This window comes from Phocoena phocoena, chromosome 2 (assembly GCF_963924675.1).
Source record: "Phocoena phocoena chromosome 2, mPhoPho1.1, whole genome shotgun sequence".
Taxonomy (NCBI): Eukaryota; Metazoa; Chordata; class Mammalia; order Artiodactyla; family Phocoenidae; genus Phocoena; species Phocoena phocoena.
This window is the reverse complement of record NC_089220.1, coordinates 173,901,416-173,924,042: the sequence shown is the minus strand read 5'-3', so window position 1 is coordinate 173,924,042 and position 22,627 is coordinate 173,901,416. Positions and strand designations below refer to the sequence as shown.

Genomic DNA, 22,627 nt, shown 5'->3' with positions numbered 1-22,627 from the left:
GCAGGCTTCTCATTGTGGTGGCTTCTCTTGTTGCAGAGCATGGGCTCTAGGTGGGTGGGCTTCAGTAGTTGTGGCACACGGGCTCAGTAGTTGCAGTATGCGGGCTCTAGAGTGCAGGCTCAGTAGTTGTGGCGCACGGGCTTAGTTGCTCCATGGCATGCAGGATCTTCCTGGACCAGGACTCGAACCCATGTCCCCTGCATTGGCAGGTGGATTCTCAACCACTGCACCACCAGGGAAGTCCTGAGACTTTTCTTTTTAATGTAGGTATTTACAGCTGTAAATGTCCCTCTAAGCACTATTTCACTTCTTCCCATAAGATTTGGTACATTGTGTTTTGTTTTCGTTCACGTCACAGCATTTTAGGATTTACCTGTGATTTCTTTGCCCCACGGTTATTTAGGAGCATGTTTTTAAATTTCCACATACTTGGAATTTTCCAGATTTCTTTCTGTTACTAACTTCTGTTTTCATTCCATTTTGGTGGGAGAAGAAACGTGTGAGTTTAAGCTTTTTCAGATTTACTCAGCTTTGTCTTATGGCCTTGCATGTGGTTTGTCTCCACGTGCATTGGAGAGGAATATGCGTTCTGCTGTTACATAGTGTTTTCTGCTGTTACATAGTGTTTTCTGGTTTATAATGTTGAAGTGTTCTGTTTCCTGTTGGTCTTCTGCCTCTTTGTTCTTTTCATTAGTAGTAGTTCTGTTTTTAATTTTATGAGGAACTTCCATACTGTTTTCCATAGTGGTTGCACCAGCTTACATTCCCACTGGCAATGCATGAGGGTTCCCTTTTCTCCACACCCTCTTCAACGCCTGTCATCTCTTGTCTTTTTGATGACCTGTGGTTTTGATGTGCATTTCCCTGGTGATTAGTGCCGTTGGGCGTCTTGTCATGTGCCTGTTGGCCATCTGTCTGTCTCCTTTGGAAAAATGCCTGTTCATGTTCTCTGGCCATTTTTTAATCAGGTGGTTTTGTTTTTTTGATACTGAGTTTTGTGAGTTCATTATATACTTTGGATATGATATTAACCCTTATCAGGCAGATCATTTGCTACCATTCTATAGATTGTCTTTTGGTTTTGTTGGTGGTTTCTTTCACTGTGCAAAAGCTTTTAGGTTTGATGAGGTGCCAGTTGTTTATTTTTGCTTTTGTTTTCCTTGCCTGAGGTGAAACAGAATTGCTAAGACTTCTGTAAAGGAGTGTTCTGCCTGTGTTTTCTTCCAGTTGGTGTATGGTTTCTGGTCTTACATTTAGAACTTTTGTTCATTTTGATTTTATTTTTATATATGGCGTGAGAAAATGTTCTAACTTCATTCTTTTGCATATAGTTGTCCAGTTTTCCCCAAATCTCTTATTGAAGACTGTCTTTTCCCCCATTGTGTACTTTTGCTTCCCTTGTCATAGATAATTGACTATAAGTGTACGGATTTCTCTCTGGGCTCTCCAGAAGTTTAGGGGCAAGGCTCCGTGGAGCTGGGATTTGGAACTCTAAGGAGGGGGTTTTACCTAGCTGCTGTGCTACACAGGGTCCAGCTTGAGAGAGGGGGCTCTGTCCACTTCATATGGATACTTAAGGGAAAAAGCTGGAAACTGTACCTATCAAGGCGAAGGGCTGTTACTGGGCTTTTTTTTTTTTGGTACGTGGGCCTCTCACTGTTGTGGCCTCTCCCGTTGCGGAGCACAGGCTCCGGATGCGCAGGCTCAGCAGCCATGGCTCACGGGCCCAGCCGCTCCACGGCAGGTGGGATCTTCCCGGACCGGGGCACGAACCCGTGTCCCCTGCATCGGCAGGCGGCCTCGCAACCAGTGCGCCACCAGGGAAGCCCTACTGGGCTTGTTTTGACAGAAACAGCAAGCCATCAGGAAGCATCAAGTTCTGTCCTCTACCCCTTTTATCTTTCATCCTCTTCCCACCCCCATTGCTTCTCTACCTCCTGTTGGTGCATCTTGAAGCCAACAGGCAAAGGAGAATTGTAGTTCACAGAGTTCCCCCCTCAGCATCACACAGCAGAGTAGAGGTGGGTAAACTTGGAGCTCAGAAGAATATAGCTTAATAACTAGCATATTTGGAGCAGAACAGATAGTCCTTGAAATAGGTTCAAATGTATACTAAAATTTCGTATATGATAAAATTAGCATTGCAAACCTAGAGGGAAAAGTAAATTAATAAATAGCGCTAAGATGATTTTTTTGTTTGGAGGGCTGGGGGAAAGGTTTATACACAAAAGTAACTTTAGGATGGATTAAAGTTTACTGTCAGGAATTAAATGGAAAGTAACTAGAAGCAGGTATAGATGAACATTTATTTGACTTCATAATGGGGAAGATTTTAAAGCATGAACTCAAAGCTAGAACTCAAGAAAAAAGATAAAGTTAATAGTCACCATTTATGTATGTAAAAAAAAACGTGACAGATGGCAAATAGTGGGAAATATTTGTAAAATAGTTAAGAAAGATGAGATCACTATTTTTGAGGTACAAAGAGCTCTTCTAATCAATACAAAAAAGACAAGTCTTAGTAGAAAACCAGCAAAGACGATGTGACCATCTAAACAAAAACATACAAATGGTCAGTAACATAGCTGTCAACTTTGAGGATTTTGGGGAAAGTCATGACACTGGAGGTGTAAACTGCATATACTCTTTCTACAGGACTTTATCAGCATGTATTAAAACCCTTAAAAATAATTGCTTACTTTGGAAAGATATTTCTTTGGAGGCAGTCGATAAGAAAGCAAGGATGGTTGTGGATGGAGATGAGTTAAATTGGTAAGAGCTTGTGTCTCACAGTTTTGCAGTCAGAAAAGCAGGTTTCTTGGGGTGAGACCCAGAACGCTGCTGTGGGCACCGTAGGAAATCAGCTAGCTTTGCATGAAAGCAGTCTGCAGCAATATCTTGCCTACAGTTAGATAGCATAAATATATGAGCAGACCCGCTTGGTTTCATGATTTTCTCCAGTAACCGTAAGTAGATGAGAAGCTGGAGTGGAGAAACTTATGTAAGCAAATGCAGAGGGAAACCTGTGGAAGATGGGATTTGGGGCTATGTAGACTCATCTAGAGCATAGCTTTGCTGATGGCCACAGAAGCAAGGAAGCCGAGGAACCATAGAACCAGGGTGTTTGCCTAGAAACTAAGAGGTAGTCTCTTTTTCTGGGGCTGTCTGCAGTAAGATTTACTAAGAAAAATACCAGCTCTTAGAATGACTAGAGTTAATTTCATGTCCTAGCTCTGGTGAAGTGTGGCTTCTGACATTGGGGGTACCGGTCTTGTTTGATTAGGCCTTGGCTTGCGCTATATCAGTTAATCCTATAATAATCACATCTTTAACCTTTTACCTGTAAGTCAGTTAGCTTAGCCAGCTACCTGATGGAATTGTTATGCATTACTTTCTGTTCTAGATGATGATGTTAAATTCCGATAATTGCATCTGTTTCAGGAGTTTTCTGTCCTAATAGGGCGGAGAGCAAATAGTGTTTATAATTCTCTTTATAGGAGAACCTCCATTCTTACCGGAATCTTTTGACCGAATTCTTCTGGATGCTCCCTGCAGTGGACTGGGACAGAGACCAAACATGGCTTGTACTTGGACTTTGAAGGAAGTGACATCATATCAACCGTTACAGCGAAAACTCTTCACTGTGGTATGTGATAATTTTTTGCTGTGGAAGAAAGGTGACCTTTACTAGTTTGATCTTTTAAAGACTGAGAGCAGTATTCATAGCAGCATTATTCACAGTAACCAAAATGTGGGAAAAACCCAGGTATCGAAGGGATAAGTAAAATGTGGTATGTACATACAATGGAATATTACCCAGCCTTAAAAAGGAATGAAATTCTCATACACGCTACAACATGGATGAATTTTGAACACATTATGCTAAGTTATATAAGCCAGACACAAAAGGACCAAATGGTGTGTGATTCTGTTTATATGAGTATCAAGAATAGGCAAATTCATGGAGACGGAAAGTAGAAAAGAGGTTGCCAGAGGCTGGAGGGACAGGAGAGCGAATGGGGAGTTCCTGTTTCATGGGATGATGAAGAAGTTCGGGAGATGGGATAATGGTGATGGTTGTAAACAGTGTGAGTGTACTTAATGCCATTGAATTGTACACTTAAAAATGGTTAAAATGGTAAATTTTATATACACTGTACCACACACACAGAACACCTAGTTTTCCTTTATGTTGACTCACTCTTTCATCTCAGGCAATAATAGAATTTCTTCTCTGAGACATTTAAGGAATTTCAAACATTCTGCTCTGTCTTAAAAATAGAGCATTGTTGGGACTTCCCTGGCCGTCCAGTGGTTAGGACTCTGCGCTTCCACTGCAGGGGACCCGGGTTCGATCCCTGGTCGAGGAGCTAAGATCCGGCACGCTGCACGGCGCGGCCAAAAATAAAGGGGGGGTTGTTAACATAGTTGCTAATTGATGTAAAACATTTGGGTATAAAATAAATTACCTTTTTATAGGGTTCCGGGATCATCTTAGTGAATTAAAAGTGGGAAATCCAGTAGAGGCAAACACATTCATAAGATTGGGAAGTGACAGCATCCAGTGTCAGATATAGAAGGACAGTAAAAATGTAGCAAATCTAACTGGTCTACAGTATGTTTCAGAAGAAGCCCAGATAGAACATGTGAGAATTTCTGTCAGTCTTGCCAACATGATTCCATAGGATGTAGACAGCATTTGATCAGAGATGATCCCACCATTTCCTCTCAGTCTCTAATTATAAATACACAAGCTGCAGCAACAGTGGGTATGCTCTGATGATTCCATCTCTGAAGCTGTCTTTCAGTACATTTCTTTTCAGCACTCCTGGTGTCTCCTTTCCTACACAAAAGTGGCACTAAGAGTGGATTGTTTAAACTTTTATTGTATATGGTCTTCAGAGAACACATCCTGGAAGTTAAGACAGCAAGCAGCAAAAAAAAGAAGCTTTGCTTATAGCTGCAACCCAGTTTGATGTGAGGGTAAAATTAGGACCCTGTTTTAAGAGACATGGCTTTTTGTTCTTTTTAGCTCATAGCGAAAAGACATTTTAAGAGGCTACTTGGGAGGAGGTGTGTTGGTCTCAGTGACAAGGAACATCTGACCGTGTGCAAGAGAGCGTGTAGGATCCAGTGGGTGTGCCACTGGGTGAGGGTAGGGGTTGAGACTGTGGACCCAGTGCCTCCACATACGTTACTCTAGGTACCTGGGTTTCCATATGGGAGAAGTGGGTAGGGTAACTTCCCCTGATGGGGCTACCGTTCTCATGGCGGTTATAAGATTTGTTGAGAAAAGCTGTGTAATGTGCTTAGAACAGCAGCTGGCAGCCAGTAGCAAAGTTTAAATTTGATCAGTGTACTAGGATTAAGAAAGCATAGTATATGCTTTTCTTTTTTTTTTTAAGATTTTTATTAACTTTTTTTTTTAAATCTGGGGATTTGAAAAGAGAAACTTTAGTTATTTGGGACAAGTTCATTTTCATATTACACCTTATTTCCTGGACAAATACTCATTGGGCACCTCCTATATGTAATACACAACTCTAGGTGCTGATGACATGCTAGTCAACCCCTGACCTTTTACATGGGGTTTCTGTTCTAACTGGGGAGGAAAATAAACAGCTAGTTGAGTTGGAGGTTTCTTGTATTCCAAGGCAGTGCCCAATGAAGCAAACTTTAGAGAGGAAGGGGGATGGGAGCGCCTGATTGGAACAGTTGAAAATTGTACATGGGCTGGGCAGGGAGGGCGCTGCTGAGATGCTGATATAGAAACAAAGATAAGGGGATGGTGAGGAGGGAGCGAGCACTGCCGGGAAGGAGCAGAGCTTTCCGGGCTGGTGCAGAGGTCCTGAGGTAGGTGTGTGCCGTGCACCTTCCAGAGCAGCAGGGGCAGGTGGTGCTCAAGCAGGGCAAGCCAGGCACATGAGAAGGGAAGGCCGCGAGGGGCCTGCTGTACGCAGGGCCTCGAAGGCCACTCGAGGATGTGGGCTTTGACTCCAAGGGATGACGGGAACATTGGAAGGGCTTTTTTGTTCTGTTTTGTTTTTTGGCTGTGCCATGCGGCTTGTGGGATCTCAGTTCCCTGGCCAGGGATTGAACCTGGGCCGCGGCAGTGAAAGCCTGGGATCCTAACCACTAGGCCACCAGGGAACTCACCATGGAAGGGTTTTGAGCTGAGAAGAGACAGTTTTAAAAGCACCGATCTGGCTGCTGTGTTGAGAATAGATGGTAGGAGGGCAGGGAATGAAGCAGGTAGGAAACTGTTTGAATAATCCAGGCGAAAAATCATGAAACTTGGAGCAGAATGATAGCAGTGGAAGTTGGTGAGAAGTAGCCAATCTCTGGATATATTTTGAAGGTAGAGCCGATGGCATTTGCTTGATGACTGCGGAATGTGAGAACAAGAGGCATAAAGGATAATCTGAGGTTGGGGCCTGCGCCCCGGGGAGGACGGGAATCCGGCTCCAGGAGGGTTCAGAGGAAGAAGGTAGGAGTTTAGTTTGGGACGTGTCATGTCTGAGGGTAAAAATATTGAGAATGCAGTTGAACATATGGGTACAGAATTCAGAAAGGAGTCTCACCTAAAAATGTAAATTGGTGAGTTTTCAGTATAAAAATAGTATCTAAAGCCGTGAAACTGAATGAGCATATTTGGGAAAGTCTTGGTCCAGATGGACTAAAACAGCTACAAGATAATGAAATGCATCTGGCCTGGAACACTCTAATTAAAGAGAGTCCTGGTCATACAGACCATCACTTATTTATCCCAGACACTTGAAAAAGGTATCATATATGTATATATTTTTTCTTGATACACCTTTATTTTGTACACATTCATAAATGTTGTGTGTTACAACAAGCCTGACTTACTCTTCCCATTTAAAAAATAAACCATAAATAATATAAAGGAATCATGGTCTTTTTCTCCTTTATAAATCCTACCCATGAGTCTTTTTGTTTTTAATAAATTGTTTTGGAGTCTAGTTGATTTACAGTGTTGTGTTAGTTTCAGGTATACCGCAAAGTGATTCAGTTATGCATATATCCATTCTTTTTCAGACTTTTTTCTTATATAGGTTATAACAATACTGAATAGAGTTCCCTGTGCTATACAGTAGGTCCTCATTGGTTATCTGTTTTATACATAGTAGTGTATGTGTGTTAATCCCAAACTCCTAGTTTATCTGTCCCCCATACTGTTACCCCTTCAGTAATCATAACTTTGTTTTCTATGTCTGTGCATCTATTTCCGTTTTGTAAATAAGTTCATTTGTATCATTTTTTTTAGCTTCCACATATAAGTGATACTATGTGCTATTTGTCTTTCTCTTTCTGACTTACTTCACTTAGTATGATAGTCTCTAGGTCCATCCATGTTGCTGCAAATGGCATTATTTCATTCTTTTTTTACGGCCAAGTAATATTCCATTGTACATATATACCACACATTCTTTATGCATTCCTCTGTTGATGGACATTTAGGTGGCTTCCATGTCTTGGCTATTGTAAATGGTGCTGCTGTGAACACTGGAGTGCGTGTATTTTTTTTGGTTTTTAAATTTTTATTTTATATTGGAGTATAGTTGCTACACAATGTTGTGTTAGTTGCAGGGGTACAGCAAAGTGATTCATTCATACATATACATGTATCCATTCTTCTTCAGAATCTTTTCCCATGTATAGGTTATTACAGAATATTGAGTACAGTTCCTGTGCTGTACAGCAGGTCCTTGTTGATTATCTATTTATATATATGGTAGTGTATATATGTTAATTCCAAACTCCTAATTTATCCCTCCCTGGCACCTTTCCCCTTTGGTAACCATAAGTTTGTTTTCTATGTCTGTGAGTCTGTTTCTGTTTTGTAAATAAGTTCATCTGTATCATTTTTTTAGATTCCACATGTAAGTGGTATCATATGATTTTTGTCTTTGGCTTATTTCACTTAGTATGATAATCTCTGGGTCCATCCATGTTGCTGCAAATGGCATTATTTCATTCTTTTTTGTGGCTGAGTAATATTCCATTGTATACATGCACCACATCTTTATCCATTCATCTGTTGATAGACATTTAGGTTTTTTTCATGTCCTGGCTATTGTAAATAGTGCTGCAGTGAACATTGGGGTGCATCTGTCTTTTCTAATTATGGTTTTGTCCAGATATATGCCCAGGAGTTGGATTGCTGGATCATTATGGCAACTCTATTTTTAGATTTTTAAGGAACCTCCATACTGTTCTCCATAGTGGCTGTATCAATTTACATTCCCACCAACAGTGCAAGAGGGTTCCCTCTTCTCCACACTCTCTCCAGCATTTATTGTTTGTAGGCTTTTTGATGATGGCCATTCTGCCTGGTGTGAGGTGGTACCTCATTGTAGTTTTGATTTACATTTCTCTGATAATTAGTGAAGTTGAGCATCTTTTCACGTGCTTTTTGGCCATCTGTATGTCTTCTTTGGAGAAGTGTCTGTTTAGATCTTCTGCCCATTTTTTGATTGAGTTGTTTGTGTTTTTGACAGAGCTGCACGAGCTGTTTGTATATTTTGGAGATTAATACCCTGTCGGTCACTTTGTTTGCAAATATTTTCTCCCATTTTGTGGGTCGTCTTTTCGAGTTGTTGATGGTTTCCTTTGCTGTGCAAAAGCTTTTAAGTTTGATTAGGTCCCATTTGTTTTTATTTTAATTACTGTAGGAGGTGGGTCCACAGATATTGCTGTGATTTATATCAAACAGTGTTCTGCCTTTGTTTTCCTCTAAGAGTTTTATAGTGTCTAGCCTTACATTTAGGTCTTTGATCCATTTTGAGTTTATTTTTGTGTATGGTGTTAGAGAATGTACTAATTTCGTTCTTTTACATGTAGCTGTCCAGTTTTCCCAGCACCACTATCGAAGAGACTGTGTTTTCTCCATAGTATATTCTTGCCTCCTTTGTCATAGATTAATTTTCCATAGGTGTGGGGTTTATTTCTGGGCTTTCTATCCTCTTCCATTGATCTATGAGTCTGTTTTTGTGCCAGTACCATACTGTTTTGATGACTGTAGCTTTGTATCGTGTTCTGAAGTCTGGGTGTCTGATTGATTCCTCCAGCTCCATTTTTCTTTCTCAAGATTTCTTCTGCTGTTTGGGGTCATTTGTGTCTCCATACAAATTTTGGTGTCAGGGTGATGGTGGCCTCATAGAATGAATTTGGGAGTGTTTCTTCCTCTGCAGTTTTTTGGAAGAGTTTCAGAAGGATAGGTGTTAACTCTCCTGTAAACGTTTGATAAGGTTCACCAGTGAAGCCATCTGATCCTGGACTTTTGTTTGTTGGAAGATTTTTAATCACAGTTTTAATTTCAGTACTTGTGATTGGTCTGTTCATATTTTCTATTTCTTCCTGGTTCAGTCTTGGGAAATTGTACCTTTCTAAGAATTTGTCCATTTCTTCTAGGTTGTCCATTTTATTGGCATATATGTGTTCATAGTAGTCTCTTATGACTCTTTGTATTTCTGTGGTGTCCATTGTAACTTTTCCTTTTTCATTTTTAATTTTATTAACTTGAGCCCTCTCCCTCTTTTTCTTGATGAGTCTGGCTAAAGGGTTATCAATTTTATCCTTTCCAAGGACCAGCTTTTAGTTTCATTGATCTTTTCTATTGTTTTCTTCATCTCTGTTTCATTTATTTCTGCTCTGATCTTTATGGTTTCTTTCCTTCTGCTAATTTTGGGTTTTGTTTGTTATTTCTCTAGTTGCTTTAGGTGTAAAGTTAGTTGTTTATTTGAGATTTTTCTTGTTTCCTGAGGTAAGATTGTATTGCTGTAAACTTCCCTCTTAAAACTGCTTTTGCTGCATCCTGTAGGTTATGGATCGTTGTGTTTTCATTGTCATTTGTCTCCAGATAGCTTTTGATTTCCTCTTTGATTTCTTCTGTGACCCACTGATGTTTTAGTAACATATTGTTTAGCTTCCCTGTGTTCGTGTTTCTTACAGTTTTTTTCCCTGTAATTGATTTCTAATTTCATAGTGTTGTTGTCGGAAAACATGCTTGATATGATTTCAACTTTCTTAAATTTACTGAGGCTTGATTTGTGGCCCAAGATGTGATCTATCCTGGAGAATGTTCCATGTGCACTTGAGAAGAATGTGTATTCTGCTGCTTTTGGATAGAATGTTCTGTATATATGTGAATTAAGTTCATCTGGTCTGATGTGTCATTTAAGGCCTGTGTTTATTGATTTTCTTTCTGGATAATCTGTCGATGAATGTGGGGTGTTAAAGTCCCCCACTATTATTGTGTTATTGTCAATTTCTCCTTTTATGGCTGTTAGCATTTGCCTTATATATTGAGTTGCTCCTATGTTGGATGCATATATATTTACAGTTATATCTTCTTCTTGGATTGATCCCTTGATCATTATGTAGTGTCCTTCTTTGTCTCTTGTAACAGACTTTATTTTAAAGTCTGTTTTGTCTGTTATGACAAAAGTAGCAAAAAGTACTGCTACTGCAGCTTTCTTTTGATTTCCATTTACATGGAATACCTTTTTCCATCCTCTCACCTTCAGTCTGTATATGTCCTTAGATCTGAGGTGGTTCTCTTGTAGACAGCATATATATCAGTCTTGTTTTTGTATCCATTCAGCCAGTCTGTGTCTTTTGGTTGGAGTATTTAATCCATTTACATTTAAGGTAATTATCGATAATGCGTTATTGCCATTTTTGTTAATTGTTTTGGATTTGTTTTTGTAGGTCTTTTTTCTTCCCTTCCTCTTTTGTTCTCTTGTGATTTGATGGCTATCTTTCGTGTTGTGTTTGGATTGCTTTTTCTTTTTTGTGTGTGTCTGTTGTAGATTTTTGGTTTGTGGTTCCCGTGAGGTTCTGATACAGCAGTTTATATATATATATACAAGGTTGTTTTAAGTTGCTGGTCTCTTAATTTCCAGTACATTTCCAATATCCTGCATTTCTACTCTCCTCTTCTCATATCATATTTGTGTGTGGATGATTTCCTACCGTTACTTTAAGTTTTGCCTTTGCCAGTGAGCTTTTCCATTTGTAATTTTCTTATTTCTACTTGTAGCCTTTTCTTTGCTGTCTAGAGAATTTCCTTTAGCACTTGTTGTAAAGCTGGTCTGGTGGTGCTGAATTCTCTTAACTTTTGCTTGTCTCTGAAGCTTTTGATTTCTCCATCACATCTGAATGTTGTATCTGAATGAGGGCATTGCTGGGTAAAGTATTCTTGTAGTAGGTTTTTCCCTTTCATCACTTTAAATATATTGTGCCTCTCCCTTCTGACTTGCAGAGTTTCTGCTGAAAAATCTGGTGATAGCCTTATGGGGATTCCTTTTTATGTTATTTGTTCCTTTTAATATTTTTACTTTGTCTTTAATTTTTGTCAGTTTGATTAATGTGTGTCTTGGCATGTTCCTCCTTGGGTTAACCTTATATGGCACTCTCAGCACTTCCTGGACTTGAGTGAGTGTTTCCTTTCTCACGTCAGGGAAGTTTTTGGCTATAATCTCTTCAAATATTTTCTCAGGCCCTTTCCCTCTCTCTTCTCCTTCTCAGACCCCTATAATGTGAACGTTGGTTCATTTAATGTTGTCCCAGAGGTCTCTGAAATTGTCCTAATTTCCTTTCATTCTTTTTTCTTTATTCTGTTCTGTGGCAGTGATTTCTACCACTGTCTTCCAGCTCACTTATTTGTTCTTCTGCCTCATTTTTTCTGTTATTGATTCCTTCTAGTGTATTTTTCATTGCAGTTACTGTATTGTTCATCTCTGTTTGTCCTTTAAATCTTGTAGCTCTTTGTTAAACATTTCTTCTTGTCTTCTTGGTCTGTGCCTCCATTCTTTTTCCGAGATCTTGGATCATCTCTACTATTGTTACTGTAAATTCTTTCTCAGGTAGATTGCCTGTCTCCACTTCACTTAGTTTTTCTTTTTGGTTCTTATCTTGTTCCTTCTTCTGGAACATATTTCTCTGCTATCTCATTTTGTCTGACTGTATGTGTTTGTGTCTCTGTTTCTCAGGCTGCAGGACGGTGGCTCCTCTTGCTCCTGGTGTCTGCCCCCTGGTGGATGAGGTTGGTCCTGGGGCTTGTGCAGGCTTCCTGGTGGGAGGTGCCTGCCCACTGGTGGGTGGAGCTGGGTCTCGTCCCTCTGGTGGGCAGGTTCATGTCAAGTGGTGTGTTTAGATGTGGCTGTGAGCTCAGTATGGCTTTAGGCAGCCTGTTTGCTGATGGTTGGGGCTGTGTTCCTGTCCCACTGGTTGTATGGTCTGAGGTGTTCTAGCACTGGAGCCTGTAGGTTGTTGGGTAGGCCTCGGTCTTGGTGCCAAAATGGCGACCTCCTGGAGAACTCAGGCCAATCAGTATTCCCTGGGACCTCTGCCACCAGTGACCTTGCTCCCATAGTGAGCCACAGTCAACCCGTGCCTCCCCAGGAGACCCTCCAAAACCCACAGGTAGGTCTAGCCCAGGTGTCTACGGAGTCACTGCTTTGCGCTGGGTCCCAGTGCATGTGAAATCTTGTGTGCACCTTCCAAGACTGGAGTCTTTGTTTCCCCTCGTCCTATGGAGGTCCTGCACTTGAGCCCTGCTGGTCTTCAAAGCCAAGTGCTCTGGAGGTTCCTCCTCTTGTGCCAGACCCTCAGGCTGGGGAGCCTGACCAGGGGCCCAGAACTTTAACTCTTGTGGGAGAACCTTGCGCTGCAATTATTTTCCATTTTGTGGGTTGCCCACCCGGCGGATATGGGATTTGCTTATATTGTGAAAGCGTCCCTCCTACTGTCTTGTTGTGGTTTCTTCTTTGTCTGTGGATATATTGTAGCAAACTGCCTTTTTTGGTAGGCTCTGATCTGTTTTTGTTGATGGTGGTTCAGCATTTCGGTGTGATGTTGGTGTTTCTGTGAGAGGAGGTGAGGTCAGGTCCCTCTACTCCGCCATCTCGTCCAGAATCAAGGGCTGCTTTTAGTCTGGATGCTTGCTGCCTCTCTCCTCAGTGTGTGCTGGCCGTTATCCACTTGCTACGGGCTGTGCAGGTGCGGTGGCCTGTGCGTGCTCCCGGTACGGCTGGGGCAGCCGTTGGCACCCTCTCCCATGTCTCCCAGTGGTAGCAGCGGCCCGCGTGCTCCCAGGGATAGCGGGGGTGGCGACGGGAGCCCGCTCGTGGGTCTCTTAGTGGTGGTAGTGGCCTGTGCCTGCCTCTGGAGCCCATGATGGCGGTGTCGGCTCGTGCCCGCCCCCAGAGCTTGTGTAGGCTGTGTCCTGTTGCCTTGGAGCGTGTGTAGGGAAAGACGCTCCTGTGGTTTTCCCACCCCTCCCCCCAACAGTGGTGCCTTGCCGTCTCTCATGGGCCCAGGCTTCTTCTGAGTGCAGCCTCAGTTGCCATTCTCCAGCCTCTTCAAGGTGTCTTCACACAGCCAACCCTGGTCCTTTCCCGGGACTGTCTCTGAAGCCCAAGCTTCAGCACCCAGCGCCCCACCTCCCCATACCGGCAGTTGCAGGAAACTTTCCTTCTGCACAGCTCCCTCTCAGGGCCGCAGGTCCAGTCCTGATTCCTTTCTCTCTCTCTCTTTTTTTCTTTTTTCTTTTGTCCTGGCTGGTTATGTGGAGGTTTTCTGGCCCTTCTAGAAGTCTGAGGTCTTCTGCATCTTCATGCAGTAGATGTTCTGTGAGAGTCGTTTCACTTATAGCTGTATTTCGTGTATATATTTGTTTATATACATTATATTTAAAATGTCCACTTGCTCTTGCGATACTCATCATCCGATCACACCTGTCTTTAGGCAGCGGAGCTGCTGAAGCCGGGGGGCGTGCTGGTGTATAGCACGTGCACTGTCACCCTAGCAGAGAATGAAGAACAGGTCGCCTGGGCCCTCAAGACACTTCCTCACCTTCAGCTTCAGCGCCAGGTGAGGGCCATTGCCGTTGTCTCTGGGTGATCCGGTAAGTCGTGGAAACTTAGGCATGTTGATAAACACAGAGAGTGATGTGAAGAGACGCGGTACACAAGGGTTCTCTAATGAGAGCTGTTCCAGACAGCTGCTAGAGGATTTTCACGTCCTGACCCAGTTTTTCCAGGCCTTCACTGTCTACGGTTGTGTTAAAATGCCACAGAGCTCAGGGGTTTTCTGCAACATGTTTATTTGACTTGTGGCTCTTCGTGTTACTCAGAATTTTGTTTCTAAAACCCTTCCTCCACCCCTCGGTCCTACAATTTTTCTGACAGGGCAAATGTTGAGCAGTTTTCTCATATCACACCAAAGCCCAAAGAGGCTTTAATAACTGGGATATCAGAAGACTAGCCAAGGGGGGAAATGGTTCAGGATTATTGCTTCCTTCTGGATCCTTATATAAGATAGGGAACATTTCAAAAGGTGTCTTGTACTTTATTTTATCTAGCACTGTCTTTCCATTCTGGTTTTTATTAAAACTATATTTATGACTAGATTTTTTAGCCCATGATGTTTGAGATTAGGTTTAAATCTGTGGTAATGCTCACATTCATTCAGATAAACTGAACATCTAACGTCAGTTGTTCCAGTACAGAATTCTAGTAAGTAATTGGAATATACAGACAGAAGGCAATCTAGAGATGGTTTCTAGATTCAGAAATTAAGATAAGTGCATTGTAGATGAAAGGAAGACTTGAGAATTCACTTGAATTTGATGTGTGTGTATATACATATACACTCAGTATATACCTAAAAGAGATGGAACTCCCCCCCACACACATGGGTTAATAAACAACAGGTTTTCAGATATAAACCTAAGAACATATATCTTCAGTAACACAAGCATTTGTGAAATGGTGACTTAAGTTACGCTTATGCATCTTTTGTAGTAGTGGTTTGCACAGATCACTCAGTTCCTTATGATTCTGTATTCCTCTAAACTAATCGAGGCAGCCTTAGTTTTCTCGTCTCTTTTAATATCCTAGTACATTTAAAAACAACAACAAAAAAAGAGAACTTTCATCATCCAATAGGTGTGGGCCAGAGAGAGGCATCTTCAGATGCCCAAGAAGCTCCTGCCAGTTCTGGGGCGTCTGCCAAATAAAGCTGGGTTTTCATCTCCTGCTGTAACTGATAATAATGTTCCACTTGCTAAGTGCCCACCCTGTGCCAGGCCCGATACCACCCTACTTATTTAAGCCTCAGATCAGAGTATTTCACCTGTTTCGTAGATGAGGAAGCAGGTACGGTAAGTTACTTTCCTCAAGTCGCACAGCTAAGCTGTGGCAGAGCTGTGATGTGAATCCACGTGCTTCTAAGTGTAGAGCCCAGGTCTCCTGCATGTCGTGGGCCTTGATAAGCATAAGGGCCATCCTAGGGACTCAGTCGTCAAGTGGCTGCATGTTACCACCCTCCCACTTTTATTACCCGGAAAAGCACCATGTCCATTTCACAAAAATAAAAGGTATTTACTCATTTTTCTGTTTCTGGAATTGGTGGTAGTTACAGCTCAGTTTGTCCTTTTACGTAAATGGTACACGGGCAAACTTCCCGACGCGAGGATGTTTGTGCTTATTTGTCTCCCCGAGCAGGACCCACAGGTTGGAGGAGAAGGGATGCTGGGAGCTGGCCTGTCATCTGAGCAACTGAAACGGCTGCAGCGATTCGATCCCTGCGTGGTGCCGTCACAGGACAGCGACACTGGTTCTCTCAGAGACGCCAGGATAGAAGACACGATGTGGCTCGCAAATAAGGATTGTATAGGCTTTTTCATTGCAAAATTTGTAAAATGCAAAAGCACGTAGGAGAAGGATCCTTAGAAATGAAAGTTCCAAACATTTTCCATTTTTTTTAAACCAAAAACTGTGTCAGGCCACGTGATTGATGCCGTGGTTGCTGAGGAAACAGAAAAGGCTGCCGGCTGTTCCACCAGGAATCAAGAGACTACTTCACACAGGAAGTAGCCGGGGGTGGAGGGGGGCACTTGTGTGTCTAAAATACTGTTCCTTTATGGATTTAGCGGAGTATAAAGAAAAGGAGATGCCTGAAGATGTCTGGAACATATTTTCATTTGGGGTCTTTGTTTTAATTTGTAAAGAATGCAAGTCATTTTTAATGTTAAAATAAGTGGATTTAACAAAAGGAATAAAATTAGTGGTATTTAATTTGGTTATAAAACACGTTTTCCGTTATTGAGTTCCTTCAGAACTCAGGGTGTGGGAACTATAACTTATTTATCAAGTGCCAGGAACGTAGCTGGGGATTTTACCTGACTTTTTCTGTTTACTATTTGGTAAATCAACCCTCTTTCAAATGAATTCTGGACTACTCCCAATAACAGTCTCCCTTCACTATGTTGACGTTTTTTCTTCTGTCATATTTTCAACTAAAACCTAAAATGAATTTTTTTAAACTCTGTAGATTAAAAATGAGACTTGCACAATTCGGGTACCTTTTAGCATCTAATGGAATACATACCAGTTCCTAGAGACGTGACTGGTGAGAAAACCATCTTGTGAGAGCTGGGAAGTGGCCAGGCACTCAGAGCTAAGCCTTGGTGTTCTCCCTCTGAACAGAAGCAGCTCCACAGAACACCTTCCCCAGACCAAGCAACTGTGACTAGGTCAAGACGAAACAAGACCCCTTCACCATCAGACCTGAAATCCCCCAAACTGCAGAAGTGACCAAACATCACCCATGGCGGCCAGTATAAGTGGGCGGCCTTTTTAAGATGAATTGTAACTGTAGGCTTGCTTTTCATCCTACCTGCTTTTTAGATAAAATATATTAAAATACCCAGCCATAGTTTAAAAGCTATCTCACATTGTGTTAAATACATCTATCTTGTTAATTCAAATCACCTCAAAATTTCCTGAGCCTCGGACAACTGCCTAATATATTTTTTTTTTCCTTCATAGGTCTCCGTTAGGGATTTCTTGAAACTTCCTTGTATCCATGAAGAATGCTCATCTCGTCTCGGATCAGGTGAGATCTTCAGAGGCCTCTGCTCTGAGGAAGCCTTTCTTGCACACCCTTCTCGGGGGCTGGGTCGGGCATGTCTCTCTCTACACCCCTCGCACCTCTGTCTCCTCCTGTCACGGCACTCGATACATCACTCTAGTGTACGAGGCATGCCCTGGACCCCTGCCCCCAGGCTTGGGAACATTCTGGAGGCAGGACTGTGCTTTCTGTACAGCTTCAGAGCAGATCATTGTTACACGCTTATCGAACGAGGGAGAAACCCCAATCAGGCGTCCTAAGATTCAAACGTGTGACTGACTCCTTTCCGTCCCTCATTCTGCCTGAGAGCCAGTAGATGTCATCTGCCTGAAGAGAGACACTGTTGACCTGTGGTGCTTCTGCTTCTAGGGCTCGGCGTACTTCCTTGAACTTTCAACATGTTTTTGAAAAATACACAAAATCCATCCCTTCTCATGCTCTCGGCAGAGCCTTAGGTGCCAGGCTGGGATGGAAATGGTAGGGAAGGAGCCTAGTAGCAAATGTGTAAAGTTTTGATTAATACCAATAAATATCAAAATACAAGCAATGCAGGCAAAACAAAAGAAAAATATTCGCATATTGAAAACAGTAAGGACAAATAAAAAATATTGTTAAAATTTGTTTCTTTAACATAGACATTTTTCAGTGGGTTTTTTTCTTTCAAAAAATAAAACTGGAAAATAAAACATTCAATCTTAAGGAACACAGACATATAAGAAAGAATATGATAAAAGGACAAAAATCAGGGAAATGTGGAAGAGAATGAATACACTCTCTTTTAACATATTTAATGTTACCATAGTTGTATCTGTGAAACAGAAGCATTTTAATTCAACAGTGAGTACATTTTACTTCAAAACCGTGTGTCACATTTTAAACAGTAAAGTACAAAGAGTTAAAAATATAACACGATTCAACAACTGACCCAGAGCCCTCTGATTGCCTGTTTTCTCCAACAGCATGACTCTTGACGTGTTAGTAAGATTAACCAGGAGTAGCAGCATTGTGTCACTGAGCAAAGGGCGAGGAACTGAAGATCCATTCTGATGACGTTTATTTTAGAAAGGAAAAGTACAGTTCAAAATCGGAGGCAAGAATCGCAGACCATATAGGATGAAGGTGGGAGAAAGTTGGCTTTGCCGTGCTCAGGCCTTCAGAGGCCTTTGACCTGCCGGAAGCTGTCACTTTTCAGGTGTCGTGGGGAGATGACCACAGCCCATCAGTGATGGGCAGCAGCCCCCAGGATGATGCGCCACACACGCGAAGTGCAGGTGAGTATTTAACATACTTTCAGCTGTAAGAATCATTCCTAAAATGGCACTTAATACGACTAATAGTAGACAGCGCAGAAGCCAGCTCTTTAGTTGTTTGCTGTGAATGAATGACTTTAAACCAGGCTTGTCGAACAGTTCAGTGTAGCTGACAGTTGAAGGTTTAACATGAATGCAGAGCAGACCATGTTAAAATGTGGCATTGTCCCAAAGTACAGAATAACTAAGACATCCTACGTTTAGCAGCACCTTTTTGTAACGGTAACTTAAGTGAGCAGTAGAGAAAGAGCAGAGGAAAGGCTGAAATGGGTGTGACGAGAAAGACGCAGAACTATTCAGAACTTTTCCAGCATTTTCTAGGTTAACTACAACAGTCATGATCCTACAACTGAGTCTGTTAAGATGAAACCTTTGCTGTGTGAAAAGACTCGAAGTTTACATTCCACGAGTCAGTGAATATCCCATTGTCCTTGGGATTATTTCTTCAGTTACATATTTAGTCCACACCGTTTACACATATGCCCACTCTACAGTTTTCACGTAAGCGTGCTCTTTTGTCAAATCCTGCAACAGAGATTTTGCGGAATACTCTGATTTGGACTAGTGTGTTTCACAGTAAAGTGAGAAACGAAGAGTCCAGGCCAGAATTTAAAACATGGAATCCGTTAGCGTGATTCTTTGAAAGGGGTTAATGGTAGCAGCAAAGAAGATACATACCAGTTAGACTTCAAGAATTTACACATTCCAAAGCCATGAACTGGGATGAAACTTCGTATTAGGAAGGGCCGGGGCTGGCGATCATTGATGTGGTACCGTGATGGACAGCTGACTGGAAGTATTTTATAAAAGTAACTTTAGTTGGAATACGGTTTCCCAATGATGTGAATATTTTACATCAAAAATTTATATATTATGACTACTGTTTTTATATTCAATAAATAAAGGTATGTCAACAGTACAGAGCTAATTAACAAAGAGATTGAGGGAAATGGTTCCTGTATTAGCTGATAAAACACTATGTTAACTCATTTTTACAACTCTGAGTTTTCTTTGGGGGAGAGGAATAAGGAGTTAGACGTGAAACAGTTGTACTTATAAAGGTCCAAGATATATTTGGCAAGAACCTGGAATAATCAAAGAAGCGAAACAAAAAATAGCTTAACTTACTTAACAAAATAATAATTTTTAATGTCCAGGTCTGAAGGTAGTCAATCAAGACAGGCGTTTTCCAGGGACAGACTTCAAGTGCCAGGTACTTGCATGCCTAATACTGTCTTACCTGTCCAGTCTTAACTGGACAGACGGACACTTAGGAGAGACAGGGGAGGTTTCAGGCTCAGCGTGACCACCACCTTGTGGGCCGCGTTGGGCGGTGTCCCTGACGCAGGGCCACAGCATCTTCTGGCTTCCCCTCAGAGCAGGTGTCCGACGCAGGAAAACCTCAACGTCTCGTTCACTTCAAGTCGCCTCCTTTTGCCCTGATTTCTTGCGAAGAGCAGAAGCTTTGGTAATAAGAAGCACTTCGAGGTTGTGACGGACAGTGAAAGTGTCGGAGCGGGGGGGAACACAACGGGCACGGCGGGTGAGGTGAGGAGATGGGGGGGGGGAGTCGGGAGCATCTGTGTAAACGCTTCTCTCTCAGACGAGAGATCGTCGGACATTTCCAGTGAAACACTCATCACAGTGGCCCGTGTGGCCCCTCTCCAGGAGCCAGCGGGGGGCAGCTCTCCGGGGCGTCCCCTCTGGCGGCGTGTGCCCTCCTGGCCCCTGACGGCTCGGCGGGCCCCAGCAGCGCAGCGAGCCACGGAGCCAGGCGGGTGGACGCCTCGGCCCCGGGCTGGCCGCTGCTGTCGTCAGCGTGCACACCCTTCACTGGCTCGTGTGCACGCGGCTCCCAGACTCCAGTGCCGTGACCTGAGACACTGGCTACGCAGGACGTGGCCGTCACAATCAGTGTGAACGGCACGGAGTGGAGCAACCCTTGGAGTTTGGTTATATTTCCCAGAATTTATGGTCACAATGATTAACGTACAGGGATGGAGGAACATTCAGAAATCAAACCTTTTCAAGTCAGGCAGTCACACGTATTTACAGTATGTACAGACTCTCTACTAGAACGGGAATAGGTGTCTAGACGACGTTATTACAAATTTCCTGAAGGTGGGCATTTCTAGTCCCTGTAATTCAGAAAGCAAATCTGCTGGCTTGGCATTAAGACTCTGAAATAGTGTGATCAAACTGATTGATATATATATACATATATATATATATATCAAATAATTATATAATTATCATAAGAAGGTGTGTGCAGAAATAACATTTACAAACTGTCTATACAGTACACAATGCGAGTACATAGAAAATAGATTCTGACTTTGATCCCCTTGGTGTAAGGCAAGACAGTCTGTCCCCAAGTTTAGTCAGTCAGCCAGAGGTACAAGCGAGAAACAGTGGTCCGCAGATGACTATGCAAATCAGGTGCCTACATATGCAGATCAGGCGCCTACATATTAAAGGTCGGGAGAACCAAGAAATTCCACTTTTTACGTGGGCCGCTTGATTCTGGCCCGCTGGATACATCAGCCACATTTTCGAAAACATCAGCTATGCTTCTTAAAATCCTGATGCCACCTGGATGGCAACAGATGAGACTGTTCAAGTGGCAGCGATCCTAGACAGTTTTCAAAGTGCAGTAGACAACCAGAGGACTGCAGCCTTTCCAGGCGAATTTATATAGCACTTACTTACAAAAGGAAAATAAAAAGTATATTAATACTCTATTTCATGCTGTTGCTATCCAAGCAACAGCAGTACAAAATATACAAGACAGATCACATATGATTGCAATGTAGACCCCCAAGATTGAGTTGGAGGGTGGTGGTATACAAGACTTACTTAAAAATAAGAAAACCAACGACACAAAAGGGCAAAAGTCACTGGCGGATGTAAACCTCCCTGTTCCAGTCCCCGGCCTCATGCCGTCTCCTGGACACCCCTTCCCCCTCCCTGTCACAGTAGTGATCCTTGGATTTGTGGCGGCTCCACTGTTTATCGCCCTCGTTGTGGTCCTGCTCTTGATCCGGGTCCCGGGAGCGGTGCCGAGACTCCCTGTGTCTGCGTTCCCCACCCCCGTGGGGTTCCTCTCTGTGGCTGTGATCTCGGTGCGGGGCACAGTGATCTGCATGTTCGTGGGAATAATCTTCCTTGGGCTCCGCGTATGTGGAGTCGCGACTCTCCTGCGTTTCTGAATCCAAGGTCTCCTGCCTGGGGAGGCCTCGGCTGGCCCCGCCGCGATGGCTGTGGTGCTGGGGTTTCTTGACTGGGTCTGGGCAGGGTTCTTCTTCAGCTTGGGAAGCAGAATGGGTGGCAGCCGCACGATCGGTCCTCGGATCCCCTTGAGAAGCCTGGAGGCGAAGGAGCAAACACAGGCCTCAGCCAAGGTCGGGGTCTGGGGAACTGTCACAAAGGCAAGTCCATACAAGTCTAGTCCCTTTTCAGAGTCTCTAAAGTGCTGAAGTGAAACCTGACCTAGCTCGGTTGCTTCATGTGTTTGATAACATCCAGTAGCGTATGTATGGTATTGGACTTTCTGTTAATTTGTAAGCGCCTAGAACAGCACAGAGTAACTTTACAAATTTTTTAAGAATGAATGAATGAAGGAGGGAGGGCATTCTTTTATATCTTCTCTTGTGGTTCAAATATAGATATAGGTCCCTGAGATCTGTCTACACATGGGTGGACACTTAACCACCCCTGCTCGGATACAGGTGGGAAGCTTAAAAATGCTTAGGATGTTGGCTTTAAGGGAAAAAAATGATAAAATGTCAAATGCTTAAATGGCACTTAATATGAGACCAGCAGTGTTATGAGACTGTCATGTATATTGACTGGTTAAATACAACAACCCTGTAAGCCAATCTCATGAGAAAAGTCACATGACAGCCCCACAAGGTAGGGTCATTAGTATTCCTGAGGCAAAGGGCAGGTAAGGATTTTGTGCAAGATTAAACCCCTGGGAAGGGGCGGAGAGGAGAGGGAACTGAACCCAGGTAGTCTGAGTCCACAGTCTGTGCTGCTGGCCACATAGAGGGTTCCTCCATCCTGGCCCTAACAGGATACGGGGAGAGCGGATTTCACGGTTTATAACACAGTACGTCCCTACGCACGGACCTTCAGGTTGTGCACTTCCAAAAGATGCAAACATCGCTTCGCGTGTCAGATCACGTAAGCTAGATCATGTGTCTGGCATACGTTGTCATGTGCGTGCATCCTCTACAAGTGGTCGTGCTTTTGTGTTCTTTACCGCATAGGGTACGGTGGTACAGTATCTTTATCTCAAGCCCAGGATGGTCGGAAGCGAGTGTAAAAGCAGTGGTGACCTAGCGGGTACGACTGTCCTTTTTCAAGGGACTGTA

At 42.9% G+C, this 22,627-nt stretch overlaps 2 protein-coding genes across 6 annotated transcripts in view; one reads left to right on the top strand and one right to left on the bottom strand.

Annotated features, from left to right (window-relative positions):
• NSUN6 (NOP2/Sun RNA methyltransferase 6) overlaps positions 1-15,746 on the top strand; it is a 73,522-nt gene extending 57,776 nt beyond the window's left edge. For all 3 annotated transcript variants that reach the window (XM_065872464.1, XM_065872463.1, XM_065872462.1), the window contains 3 exons: positions 3,498-3,646; positions 13,774-13,899; positions 15,534-15,746. In XM_065872464.1, the coding sequence (XP_065728536.1) occupies positions 3,498-3,646; positions 13,774-13,899; positions 15,534-15,746 (488 nt within the window). The remainder of the gene's footprint in view (positions 1-3,497; positions 3,647-13,773; positions 13,900-15,533) is intronic.
• Positions 15,747-20,980: 5,234 nt separating this feature from the next.
• The window catches only part of CACNB2 (calcium voltage-gated channel auxiliary subunit beta 2), a 397,653-nt gene continuing 396,006 nt past the window's right edge, over positions 20,981-22,627 (bottom strand). For 2 of the 3 annotated variants that reach the window (XM_065870842.1, XM_065870840.1), the window contains exon 13: positions 20,981-21,616. In XM_065870842.1, coding sequence (XP_065726914.1) covers positions 21,146-21,616 — 471 coding nt within the window. In that variant the 3' untranslated portion in view covers positions 20,981-21,145. The remainder of the gene's footprint in view (positions 21,617-22,627) is intronic. The other variant, XM_065870841.1, reaches the window with a different exon arrangement.